Genomic DNA, 18,200 nt, shown 5'->3' with positions numbered 1-18,200 from the left:
CAAGCCTCCTGGCCAGGCTGTCAGAAAGACCTAGGATTTGCAGAGGGTCTGGCCAGGCGACCACATTTCCAAGTCCCATCGGCCTGCTGGAAGAGACTGAGCAGCCCAAGCCCATGGAGTGCTCATTGTCTTGTGCACCATGAGACAGAACACACCAAGGGTTTTCTGGTCCAACCAGGGAACCATGCAATGGGGCTAGAGGCCCAGCTGAGCTGTCAGACAACCGGGTGTGATATCCATAGAGAGAGGGCTCAGAAAACAAGTGCATGGTTCTGTGGAGGGTCCATTCATATGTACCATGGCCTGGTTTCCTGGGTTCAGGCCTGGGGCCAAGGGAACAGCCGGCTTCTGGGGAGAGCCCTGGACCAGGAATGAGGACACCTGATCTCTTAAACAACCCTCCATCTGCCCACACAGCTCCCTGTACTTTCTCACCTGGACTACTTAAACAGCTTCCTGATGGCCCCCCAGCTTCCACTTTCACACCCCCCCCCGCCCCGGTAGTCACACCACACAGCCACAGGGATGACTTTGCAAAGGAACAAATCTGATTATGTTGCTCCCTTCTGACAGTCCTCAATGGCTCCCCAGTACCCTTGGGATAAATACTAGCCTCCTCACATGGCTGATCGAGGCTTACATGAGGCTCACTACTAAAGGCTTATACTTCCACATCCCCCTCCCTTTATTCTATCCACTCTATTTAGAAAACTCTTCCTTGAGTTTTCTAAATACAAGTCTGGAACACATGAAATGCTGCTCTTTGGCCATGTTTGACCTACAAGCGGATTGTCTTGCATGGTTCAACTCAACACAACTGTCTGTTCCTTGGTTGTCTACACAGGCTATGCCCTCCACCTAGAACACAGCCCTCACTTCTCCCCATCACCGTGATGTCACTGTGCCTTCTTCCTCCCTCACGTCTCAGCCCAAATATCACTTTTTCCAGAAAGTCTTTCCCGATATTCTCCGGTGCAGTCTGTGCCTCCCTTCTATAACACGCCTTGAACCTGCAGGGACTCTTTGATGTCTGTCTTTTCCGCCAGATTGCAAGCTCCATGAGGGCAAGGACCATGTCTATACTGCTCACCCTGATGGTCCCAGCACCTGGCCCAGGGCTGGCAGATAGTACGTGCGCAGTAAAGGCTTGAGGAGGAAATAGCCGCTGTGCACTCGTGTGAATGAGACAGAGCCCCACCCCCACCAGCTGTATGACCTTGGACCATCCATCTTCTGTAGACTTTGGTTCCTACCTCTGCAAAAGAAGGTTATCACACCTACGGCACAGAGACGCCGTGCCAGTGTGTTTGGCGTTAGACTGCTCAAAATTGTTGACAGGTCCTTCCCGGAGCTGGCTGTAGCCACCAGTCTCCTCCTGACCTCTGAGCACTGCCAAAGGACAAACTGCTCCAGCAGACAGGCAGGACAGAAAGAGTCTGACCTTAAGATGTCTCCTCACAACCACCCCTCTGAGCTCAGAGTCTGTGAGTTCGTGGAGTTTGTATCAACAGACCAGGTATGTTCCTTCCAGGCACCTTAGAAAGCCTGGGTTTTTATAGCCTCTCTAGCTGCCCAGCTGAGGATGCCTGCAGTTTCACGGTGAAAGGAATCCAGAGCCCCTCAGTAACATCCCTAGCCAATCTGTTCTTGATTACCTCCCCTAACAGGAAGCTCACTATCACTCTTCCCCTGAGGTTATCTTACTTAATCTTCGAATAGCCCTACGAGATGGCTGGTATTGAACCAAATTCTGCCTTCTTGGGCCATCCTCCCACTGGCTCCCATTCTTTTTGCTGGAACTTCTAAGACCAGGTTTGCTCACCCTCCTACAACAGCCTTCAGAGATTAAGGGATGACAACCCTTACCTTCACATCTCCAAGCTTTGGGTTTTGACCTTCCTCTCGGTCTCTGTACCTGTACTATGGGGCCAGCGAGAGCTGGACCTTACTCCTTTCCAGGTGGGGCTGACATGGAGGAGGAGAAAGCGTTAGCATCTGTGCTCAAAGAGTGGGGCTGCAGGAGCCCCAGACCTTCCTTTCTGCAGGCCTCAGATCCACACTCGGGGATCAAAGCAGTGCACAGAAAAAGCCACCTTCTGCTGGGTGAGTCAGGCTCAAAGGCTGTCGGCCCTCTCCAGCCTCTGGAGGAGATGGATGCCTGTGCTGACGGATCGCTCCAACGTATTAGGTAGATAAAGAAATTGATTATTCCATAAATCATTGTCTCCATGAAAAAAATCCCAATTTTTTAAGAAAGAAAATATTATAAATCTGTCCAAGCCCCCATGAGGGCAAGTGTAGCCATTTCAACTTAATTGTTTGAGAGCTTCTTTGCTACAGTCCCCGAAGCTACCGCCTCCCAATCGAGATGTTCCTTCCCAAACTCCGCAAATGGCCATATCATGTCATGGACGAGACAGATTTACATTGCAGCAGCAAGAATATGCATCAACCAGAAAGAAAAGCCTTTCTTTGGAGACAAAAATGGGATGCCACCCCCTACCCCTATCTCTCCTCCCTACTTATACATGCACCTGCCCCATCTAGAAAAGTTGAAGGTTCCGTTCTGACATGAGACAGAGAACTGGCCAAAATGAGCCTTGAGTGGGTATCTGAGAATGGGGTGTGACAGCTTAGGAGTGAAGGAAGTCTCAGAACAATGGAAGGGGTAACATGCTTTCGAAGGAGCAAGGCAAGCAGGAGCATAGGCATGAACGTTGCAAGGGAAGAGACGTGGCTTCCCAGCTGGATCTGCTGTGTAACTTTTAGTTTGTTCCTTCTCCTCTCTGAGCCTTACAGCTCCTCCCCAGCACCCAGGAGAGTGAGGAAGATCTCAGGGTGGGGCTCTGGTCTGCACTCCATGTATCTTCATGTTCAAGGAACCAGGGCCGTCCCTGAAAGCCACCTACATGGACTTACCAAGAGGCCAGCGAGTTACCACCAGGTCCAGGGAGGCTGCTTGCCGCCCCCAGACCCTCCACAACCCCCTTCCCTGTGCACTCCACAGCCCACGGAGTGGGCGCTCCATAAATATTTGGTGAATCAATGAGTCAGCCCAGAGTCCGTGTGAAAACAGCAGGAAATAAACACTAAATTACAAACAGCATAAAAATAGCTGCATTTTCAAAGCAAATTTTTCTGATTCTGTGAATCCAAGCAGAAGAGGGGGGAAAAAAAAAAAAACCCTCATCCCCTCCATCCCCTCTCACTGAGATCTCTCCAGTCAGGGCCCAGAAATAGTCCTGTTCTGCAGGCACCTTAGCCCATGTTCCCTCTGCCCAATCCACATCAATCAGCTCTGACTGAAAGGGGCCATCTTGCCTCCTCAGAACCCATTGGCTTAAATGTTGCTCCTTGATCACAGGCATGTGCCAATTCCTCTGACTCTTGTCACTCAGATATTCTCAGAATCCCGTGCCCTTGGGCTTCTAGGCCAGGTGTTCCAGCGAGCTCCCAGCATCTCAGTGACTGACAAAAGGTTTCCTTTCTCTGAGGCAGGCGGAGGCCACTCCCGGAGTGCCTTTCCTGTCTAGGAGAGACCTCTGTCACTACCCAGCCCCATCGCCAGGCTTCTCAGACACATCCAGGTGGCAGAGCACCTGGGACTTGTGTGGTTCTTTGGGGGAAAACCACGAAGCTGTGACACGTTTAATTCCCATCACCTGAGCGAGGAGTAATTTTATTTACTAGCAGAAAATGTGGCTCTATTATAGGTATGCAGGGTTCCACAACTCAGGAAATAATAACACACAAAATACTTTTAAGGAATCACATTTAGCAGGATAAAAATACATAACACAAGCCTGCTTACCAAATGCAATGTGAAAGCTGACGCTGACAAGCTGAGCAAAGACGCTTGGTATCAGGTGTGATCTTTGACAATAGAATGTTCACTCGTTTTGTCATCTGCTACTGCTCCCTAGCAGACAAGCCGTACAAGGCACCAAAGGCTTAGGAACAATTTATGTTGGGGGGGGAGGGAGGGAGAAAATTCTATCTGTCCTCTTCATTTTCTTTCATTGTGAATTACTTGATTTAAATTAACACAAATAATCATTCTTACTAGCCTACTGTGTGCCTGCTAAACATCCCAGTCCGGTTTATGAGCTAAACATCCCAGTCCGGTTTATGAACACCAGAGTCCTAGAGGAATAGCATTTGGAAAAAGAATGCCTGTTTAGCAAGACCTGACAACAACCACATCACCCCTGCTAGGAGAGTCAGTGGGAGATGACGCCCACCCCCTACCCCAGGGCCTGACTGCTCTCCGTGGTGCTGAACCCAGAGGTTAGGAGTGAACCTTAATTTCCTGGTCTCTTGGGGAACTACATAGGATGTACCAATTATCTAAGAGCCTTTCTAAACACACATGAATCTGGTTTCGTATTTCCCCCTCGATGTGGAAAAATGTTTTGTAAGTCTGTTTCTCAGCACTGGAAAAACCGAGTCTCTATCTCAAGACTGCAAATAAAGCTTCAAATGTGTGCATGCCTGTGTGCATGTGTGCGTGTGTGTGAAACAGGAATGGGGATGGAGTTTTCTCAGTAGACTTGGGGGTCAGAGATCCATGTTTTCATCTGATTCTCCTATGGCTGCCCAAGGGATGTGGCACAAAGCATGTCCCTCTTTTAGTCCTCAGTTTCCCAATCTATGATAGGAAAGAATAAAGACAGGTCCTATACTCTTCTAGCTCCAACACTTGGGGAGCCCTTCTTTGTGTTCTGGATTTCCATGAACTCAGACTGTCAACAGGATGACCTTGCCTGGCCTTCCTCAGCACTGAAAGATTTCCTGGAGCCAGAGGAGGACACAAGGCTCAGTCTCTCTTGCGACAAGCCAAGGATTCAATCTCTCTGCTCAGCTCTCCCCAGCCCTCCGTCCCCATGGACCAGCCATAATTCAGCTAAACCTGAGAGTTCACCCATATTTTATTTACTGATTCGATGTTACGAGACAAGTAAAATAGACGGCTGTCACCTCTATTAAACTGGGCAGGAAAAATGGCCATGTAGGCAACAGGCTCTTTCTGCTCATAATGTGTCATCTGTTTCCTTGGGGAAGGAAGCAAGAAAGGGGAGGGCATGGCCTCAGGGGAGAGCCCGGTGCTGTGCAGCGCAAGAGGGGAAGCCCAGGGCTCCAGTGCAAACCTGGCCGGGCCTCACTCTCGGTTACATAAATATGGCAGACCCATCAGCCCAGTCTGCCAGGAACTGGGAGCACCACTGAAGTCTTCAGTTCCCCACTGACCCAAAGAAAAGTCACTACAGTCACTCTTTGGGCTCATTCGGATAAAGAATGGCTGTTGAGCCACACCTTGGGAAGTGTATGCTAGAGAACCAAACCTCCAAGTGGTCATTTCTTCCAAGTACACAAACACATACATGTGTACACACTCACAATCCCAAGAACCCAGATGCTGCACATCCCCAGGCCCAAGCTGACTGTCTATACAGCCTGAATCTCCAGGTCAACTATACAGAGCTGACAAGGGGACCTATTATCCACACACACACCCTAGCAGGAGGAAGTGATGTGGTGAGAAAGAAAATGGAGAGGCCTGATCCTGCCTGTAAGCCATCCAGAGTGGCCTGCCTGGTAAGGACAAACAGCAGAAGTTCCCTTTCTTGGCTCACTTTCCAGAGGGAGCAGGAAAGATGCTGAGGGGCAAGTGGGGAGGAGGGATGGGTGAGGCCGTGAGCTCTTCTTCAGTTTCTCCTTGAAGTAGACAGCTTGTGTCCCTCTCGAGAGGAGAATCATCATGATACAAATCAGACAATGGATGTAAAGACCAGTCTAGGCCTGGGAAAAAGAAGGACCTGCTCCCCTAAGTAGTCCAGTTCTGCCCAAGCTAACTACGTGGAAAAAGTCTTAGTGTAGAGAGTGCTGAATTAACATGTCAGGACACCACAGACTTCACTAGAACTTTGACTTAGTAGAAGAGTGGAATGATGTCTTTCACACAATCCTGCTGACCAGATGGAAAAGGTATAGAGCTGAATATCAGAGCAGGTGGGTGAACTTCTGTTCAAATGACTGTATCCATCCATGTGTTCATCTAGTCAACAAATAGTTGTTAGTCACTTACTAACTAGAGGCACTGGATAAAGTTGGGAATAAGCCATCTGGGTCCCTGCTTGTATAGTAAATGCTATGACAAGGGAAGCGTAGGGTGCTATGGGGACCCACAGAAGTGGGCAGGAGTCAAGAAAAGCTTCCTGCACGAAGAGGCACATTTGCTGAAATCTGAAGGATGACTAGGAGTTGCTTGGAAAGAACAGCAAGAGTAGAGGCCCAGGGTGGGAAGGAAGGCACGGTGACCCCTGGAGACCCGGGTGCTCCGCAGAGTGGAACAGAGAGTGTGGGTGAGGCAAGGAGAGACAGAGTCTAAGTCTGCCAACCAGAGCAGGAGATAAAGGGTCTGAAAGCAAAAAGCAAGCTAGTGGGGTTTTGAAGCTGGTTAAAGTATAGGATAGTGGCCCCAAGATCACGGAATTAAGCCAACAGACTCTGGCATTGGTCATACCCTGCCTGGCGTGTTGCTGGCAGACACAACTGAAGGGAGGGCAGGCGGGTTCACCCCAGGTTCTGACGGCACAGAGCGGAAAGGGAGCCACAAAAGCTGTACCACCCAGAGCACAGGATTCTAGCCCCAACAGTAGTGTAGGCCCACGACCACTCAGCCTCTCCCCCCACCCCCACAGACCCCTGGGGCGGGAGGTCGAAGAGGGTGAAATTCATGTCCACCTCCTGAGGATGGAGGGGCCAGAATGGGCTTTGGTGGTCCAGAAACAACAAGTGAGAATAACCGCCTGAAGGTTCAATGATAGGATTTACTGAGGATAAATGACAGGTCCTGCCTTTAGGCTCCAAAGATCAACTGCCGAAGGGGAGATGAGGGAAGTTATAGATCAGCAGCGATGCCTGTGCAAAAGACCAGGTGATCTCAAGAGACCACCAGCTCAGCATAACTCGGCAAAGCGGAATAACTGCCGAGAGGGTGGAGATGGTGGTCTGGATTGTACAAGGATACGTGGCAGCCGAGACCCCAGGAAGAGGTGTGCTCACTGGGTGCAACTTACAGGCAGCACCATGGATAGCTCTCAACACCACGGAGGAAGAACGGAACATCTTTTTTGGGGGAAGAACGGAGACTTTTTTTTTTTTTTTTTTAGAACTGAGCATCTTCAATTTGGAAAATTTTAATTTGGAGAAATGCCTTTACATTTCCATAGGGTTGCATGGTGGGACAAGGAGCAAACATGAACCAGAATCAGTGGGCATGGGGATCGTAACATAAGATTAACGGACAGCATTTGTTAAGTGTTCACCAGGGCTGTGGTCTAAACACTGTATAGCATTAACTCATTTAAGCCTTGCAACAACCCTGCGAGGCAGATGCTATTATTATTGTTACTGTTGTTATTATCATTACTATGAGAGATTAATTTGCCCAAGATCACCCGGGGGGCGTGATGGAGGCAGGCTTTGAAGTCAGATTCCAGAACTGGCGAACTGATCCACAATACTGGACTGTGAAAGTGCACAGACAACTTCTCTGGTGCCAGGCAGATTCATTCTCACAATGATCCCATGAGGTCAAATCTGTTGTTATCCCCATTTGCCAGGTGAGGAAAGCTAAGGCCAAGAAGTTAAGTGACTTATTCAAAGTGTCAAAGTCTGGAGGACAAAGAGGGTTTAAACTCAGACAGGTGGATCCAGAACATCCAAGTTCTGTGGCCTTCCCCAGAACTGCGGGGAGATGAATTTTAGGGGAAAACTTGCAACAAAGATGATAATCAGCCAAAACGTTTGCAGTCAGGAACAAAACAGCGTCTGAAGTAGTGAGCTTCCTGTCTCAGGTGGTATTCAATAGAGACCAGAGATCCACCCATAAGGAGGGGGATCTTGCAGTGACTTAAAACAATGGTCCTCACAGGGTAGGCCACAGATGAGCATCATCAGCATTATCTGGAGCCCTGTTAAAAATGTAAAATTCCAGGCCTCCCCCAGACCCACCCAATCAGAAGCTCTGCAGGTGGGGCCCAGGGATCTGGATTTTAACGAGCACTCCAGGTGATTTTGATGCATGCTGATGTTTGAGAACCAGAGGCCTAGAATGACCCCTGGGGTCCTTTTCAGCCTCAATCCTGTGATTCTCTACCACCGACAGGAAATGTGATGCCGGGGAGCCCTGGGAAGTCCTTGGCTCCCTGCTCCTGCTTTTCCGCCCAATTGGGCAGGCTTTTTGGAATAGCATATTTCAGTTCTGCAAAGCAGATGCAGGAAGGCTTTGCACAAGTCTCCCTCGTTCCCATATTTAAAGAGCTCATCCCTGCAGTTGTTCTGAGAACTCTATAAACCCCCTTCCATCAGCAGCCTGTCTACATCCGTCCCTTTAATAGCGCAAGACTTAATTGTCTCCTATGGATTGGAACCCTCTTCACACAAACTAGAATCTTAGCTCCTTCTCGCTCCCTTTTTTCCCCTGCCTTCCTTAACCACCATTCAGCATGGCACCAAAGGATTTGGAGTCGAAGCTGCCACTCCCCCCGGATCTCACTCCATCTCATTATCTCCGATCTGTATGATCACCATGGGGACTCTCTCCTCCCCGGCTCTTGCCGTGGCCTCATTACCTGATGTCTCCCAGCAGAGACAGCAGTGTCTATCCCCTGAGGCCCAGCCTTCAGCCACAGACCCTCTCTGGGCTGCACCCGCTTGCCCAAGATGCAAGATGGAACTTCACCTCCAAGAAGGATGGATCAGGACTCCCCGGGATCAATTCCTACAGAGCATCCCACAACCAGGGTCTTCTCAGCTCTGAACACATGCAAAATGCATTTCAACGAAAAGGCTGCAAATATGCCCATGGGCTGCAGGTATGTGATAAATAGCAGGCCAGGAGGAGTCTGGGAGCTAACATGCAGAAGCATCCTGAAGCCACCTCTTTCTCTCTCTCTCTCTCTCTAATGCCGTGGATAATGGTCACAGGCAGCCAGATCCTACCATTTCCGCTGTGAGACACACAGGTGTGCAGGCAGTGGGTAAGTGCCAAGTACTGAGCTGCACGGAGTACTGGGCACCAGGGTTGGCCCCAAGGCAGAGGGTACCTAAGCCTCAGAACTCATAGTCTGACGGCAGAGACACGGCCCCCACCCTGAGAGGATCCTTTCTCTCCTAACATTTATTAAACATCAGGCACCGTGCAAACAGCTTTAGACACTTTATCTTTGTTAATCCTCACACTAACTCTGGGAAGATGATACTGTAAGGTTCCGCCATATGAAATTTTTGCAGGTCAAAAACATCTGAATACGGTTCTGCCTAATAGTAGTACTTCTACCTCGTAGAGGAGGAAACGGAGGCTCCGGGGTCACGTGACTTGCCCAACGTCACAAGGTGCAGCCATGTCAGACTCACAGCCTAACTCAGATCCACCACATTTTGCCAAACCCCAGATGCACCCTGATGTTTTGAGGGGCCAAGAAAGAAAAAAATCCTGTATGTGATCCCAGTTACGACATGGGACACACAGTGATTTCAGGGAAGTGAGAAGGTGGAGGCGGGAAGTCCATCTTAGAACCAACGAAATATATTATCTGACTCCAAAACAACTCATTTGGCCTCTTGGTAGTGATGGTGGGAGAGGCGCCCTTCCACCCTTTGGGGCAGCTTCTTGTCCAATGGGGGAGGCAGGACACTCATGCCCAGGAGAAAGCCCTAGATACACCCACAAGCCTAACCCCAGCTAAGGCCGGTCAGCCCTGGTAAACAAGGCAGAGAGATCCAAGGAAGCAAGGTGGAGAACGTGGCAGAGTGACCTTTGGGGAGAGGGGACTGCCAGGCTTATAGGCAGAGGAAGGGGGACCCCAGACATAACTCCAAAGGAAATAAAACCAGGTGGGGGGGTGCTGAGCTGCTCTGGGTCATGGCTGCCATAGAATGGGGCCAAAGGTTAACAAAAGCAAGATCAGAAGGACCTGTGGTCCTCAAACCCAACACCTTGGGCCTCCACCCAGTCTCCACACTCCCACTCCAATAGAATTTTGTCTCTGGGGCACAGGGAGAAGCAGAAGAAAGCACAGACTCTGTGAGTAAGCGTAGGTGTTGGTCCAGCCCACGAGCTCTCAGGGGCACAACATTTCAGCAAGGGCCCCCTCTCGCAGTCAGGGGCGCCGGCCCAGGGTCACTACGCGAGAGCCTGCTGAAATTCTACCCCCTGGCCTGCTCACTTACCTTCCCCTCATCCAGGCCCTGTGCTGCTGCACACCCCTGCGAACACCAGCAAGAAGAAAGGCCAATCTTTGGGCAGCATTTAAGCTCTTCTGCAAAGACGTCCTACCTCTCTGACTCTGGAGGCAGACGGTATCATCCCCATTTTACAGATGGGGAAAACGAGGTCCTAGGAAATAACATGACCTGTCTGCTTGTGCCTGTTTCAAACCTGTCACCTCTCCAGGGGCTCTGAGCACTGCAGTTTTCCCCCACTTTCAGAACCACTCCGTCCCTGGTGGCCACCATCACCCCAGTCTCCCTGCATCCCCCAGGAAGAAGGAACATGGTGGACGAGAAGGGTAAATTTGAATTCGCCTTTGCTCTTGTAGAGGTGGCCTGGCAGAAGGGCTGCACCCAGGTGCCCACTCCTGGCCCAGAGAATCTGGGAGAGAGCTCAGGTTCCAGAGCCCGGTATCAGTGGGCCTGCCCCGCATTCTGTCTACCGGTCTCAATTCCTGGCAAGCGGGCTCTATCTAGAAGGTCGGAATGTGACTCTTGCTTAAAAAAATCAAATGACCATAAAACCTATTAGCCTGGAAAGGATGTTGGAAGGGGGAGGGGTTGGGATTGGGGAGGGTAAAGGGAGGTGAGGGGAAAAGGAAGAACAAAGACCAATTCACCGACCACCTGCTCTTGCCAGCTCACTGGCTGAAGGATGGAGGTGGGGGGAGACACAGTCATGGGGCCCTTTCCACAAGGCTCTGATAATGTCTGTGAGGACAGCCTGGTGGCTGCCAAGGGGGTGAGTAGGCAGGAGTCCCCAGAGCAGAGGGATTCCTATGGCAAGGGTTGGGGGGGGACAGCCATCCCCAAGGGAAAGGCCATCCTTCATTTCGGGCTTGAACTGGAGCATTGAACAGAGTCCAGAAGCCCGAACAAGGTGGGATGGAGTCCATATGAGTGTGTTGGTGGAAGGGGTGGCAAAGACCACCCATCCTTTCCTCTAGACGAAGCGAATCTGCCACGCGGCCATCCGCAAGGACAGCGGGACTTTGCAAACCAGCACTGGCAGGGTTAAACGTCGCAGAATCCACACAGCCCTCTCCGACACCAGGCCAGACAGAGCCCAGCCCTACGAGGCCACATGCAGCACCCAGAGCCATGGGAGCTGGGGAGCTCCGCTCAGCACCTCTGCCACCCAGTGCTTTCACACTTCCAATCACACAGTCAGACACACAGGACCTGGAGTCAGGCTGCCGGGGGTTCCCATCCTGCGTCTATCTCTCTCTCTGGCCCTGCGATCTCGGGCAAGTAAGTAAGTGACTTTGCCAAGCTTAGTTTCCTCACCTGCAAAAAGGAAACAATGCTTGCGGGGCAGGGAAGGCGGGGGGGGGGGGGGGAGGTGGAGTGGGGGGAGACATTGCAGCAGCTGCATTTACTGAATGCTTACTATCCCCCCGCATGGCTGGTCAGCGTTTGGAACCCCACGGTACCTGGAACCTTGTAAGTGCTCTGTAAACTGCAGCCCTCGTTTTGTCCCCGTTGTGTGTGATGTGATGTCGCTCCAGCCCCAGGTGGGGTCCCAGGCAGGAGACACACACAGATACCTCAACACAGGCACACTGCCCCCTGGTGCTGCTGAGGGGGAATTGGCACCTGGGAGAAGGACTACTCCAGCCCAGGAGCCCCCAACGCTGTGTGCACCTGGCCCTAGGGCCCTCCATCCGTGCAGAGCTCCAGTCCACTCACACCAGCATCACGAGGACAAACCCTGCTCCTGGAACTTTGCTCCTCGTTGTTGCTGGGCAGGGCCTGGAGCGCTCCAGGCTCTTCTCTGCTGCTGCTGCTGCTGCCCAGTCAAATGGAGCCCTGGCTCTAGTTTCTCCACTGTCCCTCTAGAGGGTCTGGAGCAAACAAGACGGGGCTCTGGCTTGAGCCCCAGGAGGCAGGAGCAGCTGTCTGACGGGATGGAGGAAGTGTGGCCTCAGCAGATCATAAACAAACCGAGTTGCTGAGCACAACAGAGTCTCCTCCCAAAAGGACACCCCAAGCAGCCTCGGGCCACCTCCTCAGTATATGGCTTTGGAGCCCAACCCCAAGAGGAGGGAGACTTCAAACGTCCATAGGAGACTCTGCTTCTTCCTTGGGGGGGACTCTGCTTCCTAGGGCCAGAACACAGAGAGTCTGTGGAACACGGGGACTCAGGGAGGTTCCCAAGCCCCAGCAAGGATCCTAAAAGCAGCTAAGCAGCCTTGCCTTTCTGAAGGGGTGGGGGACAAAGAGCTGCCCCTCAAAGCCCTTTCAAAATAGCACAGCGAGCTGGACTTCTGAAGTCAGCTGTCATGCCAGCAACAGGGGGATGCAAGTGACCTTGGAAGAGTCCAGGCAGGACACAATGCGTGACTCGCCCTGCATAAGCCACCTCCAAAAACCCCAGATCATCCTGATGTCGAAAGACTTTAGCGCAGTGCAAGGCAGGCATCAAGAAGAAATTAAACTCCAGCTTGGAGGAGGAGGGAAGCCGGGGCTGACAGGAGCGGCCGGGCTGGAAAGTGGAGGCAGAAATTCCTCAAGTTAATGCTTTCCAAGGCCCCTCGGGCCACTCCCAGGTCTTGTCTGAAGCTATTTACTTCCAGGGGGGAAAGCCCTATTGATCTTCATTCAGCTCCTGTCTGCTCCTACAAGGCGGCAATGTCTCAGCGCATCACCAGTCACAGTGAGAAATTCCTCATTGTTTTACACGGGGCTCCCAAACTCAGGAGATGAACGTTCAGGACCGTGTGGGTGAACTGATCGCAGAAGATGCGGACAGTGGACGGGGTGGTGGGGAGGTGCTCTGGGGGAGGGGATCTCATTCCCCAGGGACAGACTGCTGCACTTGCCCACTGGGCCCCCCAGCCCAGGCCTGAGGCTCGAGGCTCATCTGTCCTGCTCTGTCTGTGGATGCTCAGACATTCCCGGGCTGAGCCAGCCCTTCCCTGCCACCCCCACCACCAACACATACACCTGCTTTATGTCTCTGCAGTCACTTGGCTCTGAACCTCCCCCTGCCTGGCTAGAGAGCATCATCATCCACTAGAGCTTCTCAGCTGCTGCCTCCACTGTCTGGTTCCCTTTTCAAGTCCCAAGCTGGCCCTCGATCCTACAGTGTGCATATAACACGAGGGAGCCTCGGGGAACCACGAAACCTACAATGTCATGGACAGGGAAGTCCCCACCAGTCTGCTGTCAGAGGTACTTCAAAGCCGCAGAATATCTCAAACTGTCACAGCCAACCCAATGGGTAACAGATGAGGAAACTGAGGCTTGAGGCTGGGGAGAACAGTGTTATTTGACCAAAATGGCTTAGTAAATGGGCAGAAGACAGAGCAGGAAACCCAGGCCTCCTAGCTCCCACCCTAGGGCCCCTCCCCTTCAGCTTCTCAGTCACGTAACCAGGAGATTGAGGTTCCCACATGAGGTCAGTAAAGCCCGTCTGGCTGAGAGGACCCGTGCATTAAACTGCTTTCCATGAGTTAAGACCAGAATCCATCTCAACAATAATAACGATGATAACAGTAATAATAAAATGCTGAACAATATGCCTTGAAAACCGTCAATGAGCAACACTTGATAATCACACGCAGATACATCTTCCACATATTCATAAAAAATAATCAATGATCATTTTTTCCCGCAGACTACAATCCAATTACTCTCTCTCCCTCACTCTCTCCCTCGCTCTCCTTTGTTACTTGCAAACCATCCAAGCAATCAATGCCTTGACCTCTCCCTCTGATAGACACAATTACAAAAAGACAGAGCAATGCAATTCATCTATTCAAGATGGATTGTTTGAACACTCTGTCACACTGCTGAGCTATCCATCTCCTTGTCTAAGAGGAAATTTCAGCCCCCAAAAAACGGCACAAAGAGAGGGGCGGGTACGCTGCTCCCCGGCCCAGAGAGCCCCTCAGACACCTGCAAGAAAACCCACTTCCAGGCTGGTGTTCAGGGATGCTGGAGGGCTCAGCTCCAGGAACAGGGGGCTCAGGCACCTGTCTGGGGACCCAGAAGCACCCAGCATGCTCCGGAGTCCAATTTCCAGGACCTCAATTCCTGCAGCTCCAGCCAGAGCCCTGGAATCCCATGAGTGGATCAGAAAAGGAAGATGGTGTCAAACCCAGCCAAGGCGGTGTGTTTGGGTTTTGGCGTACGACTGTTGTGCGTGTGTGTGTATGCGTGCAAGCACCATGTCCACATGCAAGCACCGTGTCCATTGTCGTTCCCTGGCTCTAGCTAAGGCTCCAGCCTAGGCTCAGAACGATGGGAGTTCAGCTCCCCAGGAAGCTCCAGAGAAGCCCAGAGGCCTTAGAGCCTTCCCATCCTCCGTCCAAGCTGGCACAGCTCCGGCGGTCACGTTTGGCATCTGCACAGCACCCCAGTCCTCGGGCTGGGAATCAAATGGGGCAGGGCTCTCAGATATAAATGGCTTGGGCCGACACACTAATTAATCCTAGGGCTTAATACGAAGAAGATTAGAAGAGAGGAGGGCTTTGCCATCCTTAATTGCATTATTACAAGCTGAACCCAAGAAAGGGCAGGCAGGCTGGGGCTTCCCCTCAGAACAGGGAGGAGCCCCCAGTGCAAGTCAATTTCACAGGAAGAGGGGGCAGGTAAGGATACATCATTCTGCCCCTCCTTGGCTCATCCTTAGGGGCTGTCCTCATCTGCTCCTGACTTCCCCGGGCCCTCAAAAGACCTCCATCCCTGAGGCAGGACTACAGCATAGCCAGCTCCCCCCACCCCCCTGCAGAGGGAAGAACCACGGAATAGGAACCTGCAATGCGTGGGACCGGCACGCAGCACCTTTTGGTCTCCCCTCCCTCCTTCCAAGGGCACCCTAAAAACAGGGAAGGAAGGATGGAATAAAAGAAGTGTTGGCCCACTACTAAGGGACTGCTTGCCCCTGGAATGGTGACCAGAATGGGAGCTGGAGCAGGCAAAAGAACTGAGACAGAGGACAGAGGACGGTTTTTGTTTGTTTTGTTTTGTGTTTTTTGTTTTTTGTTTTTTGTTTTTTTGCTTGCAAGAGCAGCTTGGGCTGCAAAGGGTTAAGCCTGACCGTGAGGGTTGTCCCCAGAGCCCCGTGCCTGGACTCCTCTGCCTCAGGGTTGGATTTGAGTGAGTCTGCCAGTCCGGTCTGACATGGATCGAAAGACACCGGCGTGGGCAGCGCTTGGGAACTGCGCTGTATCCCCATCCCGATGCTGAGTTCAAGAGATTGTGGGGCCCAAGAGCAAGCCACGAAGACAGACCCCCACCCCCAGATTCCTGACCGCCTCCTAGGAAAACCTCAAGTACCGAAACCAAGCCCCACCTTGGTTCCCTGAACCCCCTCACGACTCTAGCAGTCCGGGCCGCCAGAGAAGAGCCACAAGGGAGGAAGGTGGCCCTGGTTCAGCAGAGCTCTGCCCGCCCGGGGCCAGAAGCTGGTGGTGGTGCCTCGAGAACCCAGGCGGCCCAGGTTTCCGGCCTGGCGGCGGGCGCAGGCCCTGCGTGGCCGAGGCTCCCGCGTGGCCAGGCCGGGCCCAGCCCTGGCGGGCGCGGGCCTCACCCGGAGCCCCCCCCCCCCCCCGCACTGCCCAGAGCGCTGCCTACAGGGCGCCTGGGGCGGCCACAACAAAGTTAAAGCCCTGAGTAAGAGAAGAGAGCGGAGACGCGGAAGCCCCGGAAAGCCGCGCGCAGCCCCGCCAGCCGCCGCCAGCTGCGGAGGGATTTCGGCTAACTTTCAAAGCCGCTCGCATCCCTCCCGCCGCCTTCCCAGCCGCGGCGGGTAGGCTCGGTTGTTCCCTTCCCCCCAGCCGCGGGCGACCGCAGGAGCGACCGGCGGGGCTGCCCCTACTCTGCCCCAAGCTCTCTGGCCGGATGGGGCCCCCGAGGACGTGGGCGGCCGCCGGGAGAGGAGACCCAATGCCTCCGTCCTGCGAAGCCGTCGCCCGCGTCCCCGCCGCGGCGGCCGCTGGAGCCGTGTCCCCGGTGGGGGCGAGGGGTCTGCGGGGGGCCAGAAGGCAAGAGAAGTTGGCGCCTTCCCCAGGGTTCCCGCTCCGCGGGGAAGCCGGGTCCCAGAACTCGGTCTGCGGCCGGTCGTGCTGGCAGTCGCGGGGGAATGCGCCCGCCACTCGGGTTGGGGCTAGAACGCTTCGCTACTCTCAGCCGGGTCTGGCCTCTCACTAGCGCGCCAAGGGCCCCTCGCCCGCCTCGGCCCGGCCGCCTCCTCCCCCACTAAGTAAGGCCCCGTGACCCCGGCTTTGGAACTTTGTCCTCACCGGGATGAGCTGCCGGTGGTCACCTGGCCCCGGCTGCAGGGAGAGGTCGGGAAAATCTCTTGGGATCGCGTTCATTGGCCCCCCATTCCCGCCCCCGCCCGGTCGCACAGAGACCCGCGGCTCCGGGGAGCCCTTACCGATCCGGATGACGTGGGGCATCCCGCGCGAGTCCGGGATCCAGAAGGCGCACACGAGGAGCCCGGCCCAGTATTCCCAAACCAGACTCCGGAGGCGCCGCCAGGGAGCGGTCATCGTTGGGCGCCGCCGAGCGTGCCCGGGGCGCGGCCGTGGCGGGCTCCCTGGGGCGGCAGCTCTAGGCGCTGGCGCGCAGCAGCCCCCGAGGCGCCGCCTGGCCCAGCTGCCCGGCTCCGGAGCGCCGCTGCGAGTGGGGGGCGCCCCGCGGCGCCGCGCACATCTTACTGGGGGGCCGCCCCGCCGGCGCCCGCCCCGCCCGGCTGCCGCCCACGGGCCGCCCGCGAGCGAGGCTCCTGGGCTCCGCCCGGGCTCCGCTCGGACTCCGCTCCGGCTCGCTTCGGCTCGGCTCCCGCGCGGGCTCCCACCTGCCCTGGCTGCCGGGCGCTGGCGGGCGGGCTGCACGCCTCTCCGGCCGCTCCTCCTCCAGCCGCCGCCAATGCTATCGCCCGGGCTCGCACAAAGCCCCGGAGTGGAGTTGCACGCGCGCACACACTCCCTCCCAGCCCCCTCCCCGCGCCCTGCCTCCCGCCTCCCGCGCCGCCCGCCGCCCGCGCTCCCTCCGCGCACTCCCCCGCGCACACACACTTCACACTCACGCCCGCCGAGGCGTACACTCGCGCGCTCACACCTGCGCAGGGGGCGGGGAAGGGGACCCTGGACCCGGTTTAGGGGGACGCCCGGAGAACGAGGACTCTCCTCGCTTCCCAGATGTCCCCATCCGCCCTGCCGCCCCCAGTCCCTTCATCTGCGAGGGCACGGAGCCTGGGAGCCGGGCGTGGAGCAAGAGAGCTGGCACCGCGAGCTGGGCGACGTCGGCAGCCTAGCGGCCCGACCAGCTGGAGGAGACGCGCCCGCGGGAGCAGAGGGACGCGGAGCCCGCCGTCTGCGGAGTCTCGCTTCCCAGCTCCCACGCAGCGGGCGCAGGCTGGACGGCTGCGGCGGAGGGAGACCGACGCGGGAACCGGTTGCCCTTCCGAAGCCCAGCCCTCGGGGAGGCACAGTTGGGGCTGGGGCTCCGGGGAGACAGATTTCGAAGAGAACTGTGCACGCTGGGCTAGGGGAGCTGCAGGATCTGGTAGGGGTGGGACAGCCCAGGCCAGACCCTCTGCCGAGGAAGGCAGGACTTGACCGCGCACTGCAGCCACAGACAGGGCTTTCGGAGGAAAACGGCTAAATCCTTGGACTCGGAGGGCATCTGAGATGCACCCTGGTACTTCCCATCCGTCTTTCCCCTACTGTGCAGGAAGGGCTAGCCCCCTTCGTTTTTCCCCCTGAGAAACTGTCATTTCGGTGAGATGGAGCAAGACCGACGGGGAGCAAACTAGAAAGGGTTAAAAAGAAAAAAAAAAACCTTGTTTATTAGCAATAATAAATTTTTTTTTCAAGTGGCGCTGGGTGTCGAGGGAAAGGAAGGGCTGTGGAGCGAGTCTGGAGCAGGAGGCTGGGAATTACGCAGTTAGGCGAGTTTAATGACCTTTTTGA

The 18,200-nt window shown here is 54.5% G+C and overlaps 1 protein-coding gene across 1 annotated transcript in view; it reads right to left on the bottom strand.

Annotated features, from left to right (window-relative positions):
• The window catches only part of GRIK3 (glutamate ionotropic receptor kainate type subunit 3), a gene marked incomplete at both ends in the record, with an annotated part of 218,675 nt that extends 201,900 nt beyond the window's left edge, over positions 1–16,775 (bottom strand). Inside the window, one exon of the mRNA XM_080802689.1 lies at positions 16,661–16,775. Coding sequence (XP_080658815.1) covers positions 16,661–16,775 — 115 coding nt within the window. The remainder of the gene's footprint in view (positions 1–16,660) is intronic.
• Between the last annotated feature and the right edge of the window lie 1,425 nt (positions 16,776–18,200).

The sequence above is a fragment of the Martes martes genome (genome assembly GCF_963455335.1).
Source record: "Martes martes genome assembly, chromosome: 4".
NCBI lineage: Eukaryota > Metazoa > Chordata > Mammalia > Carnivora > Mustelidae > Martes > Martes martes.
Note: the sequence above shows the minus strand (reverse complement) of the source record. Positions and strands in the feature narration are given on the sequence as shown.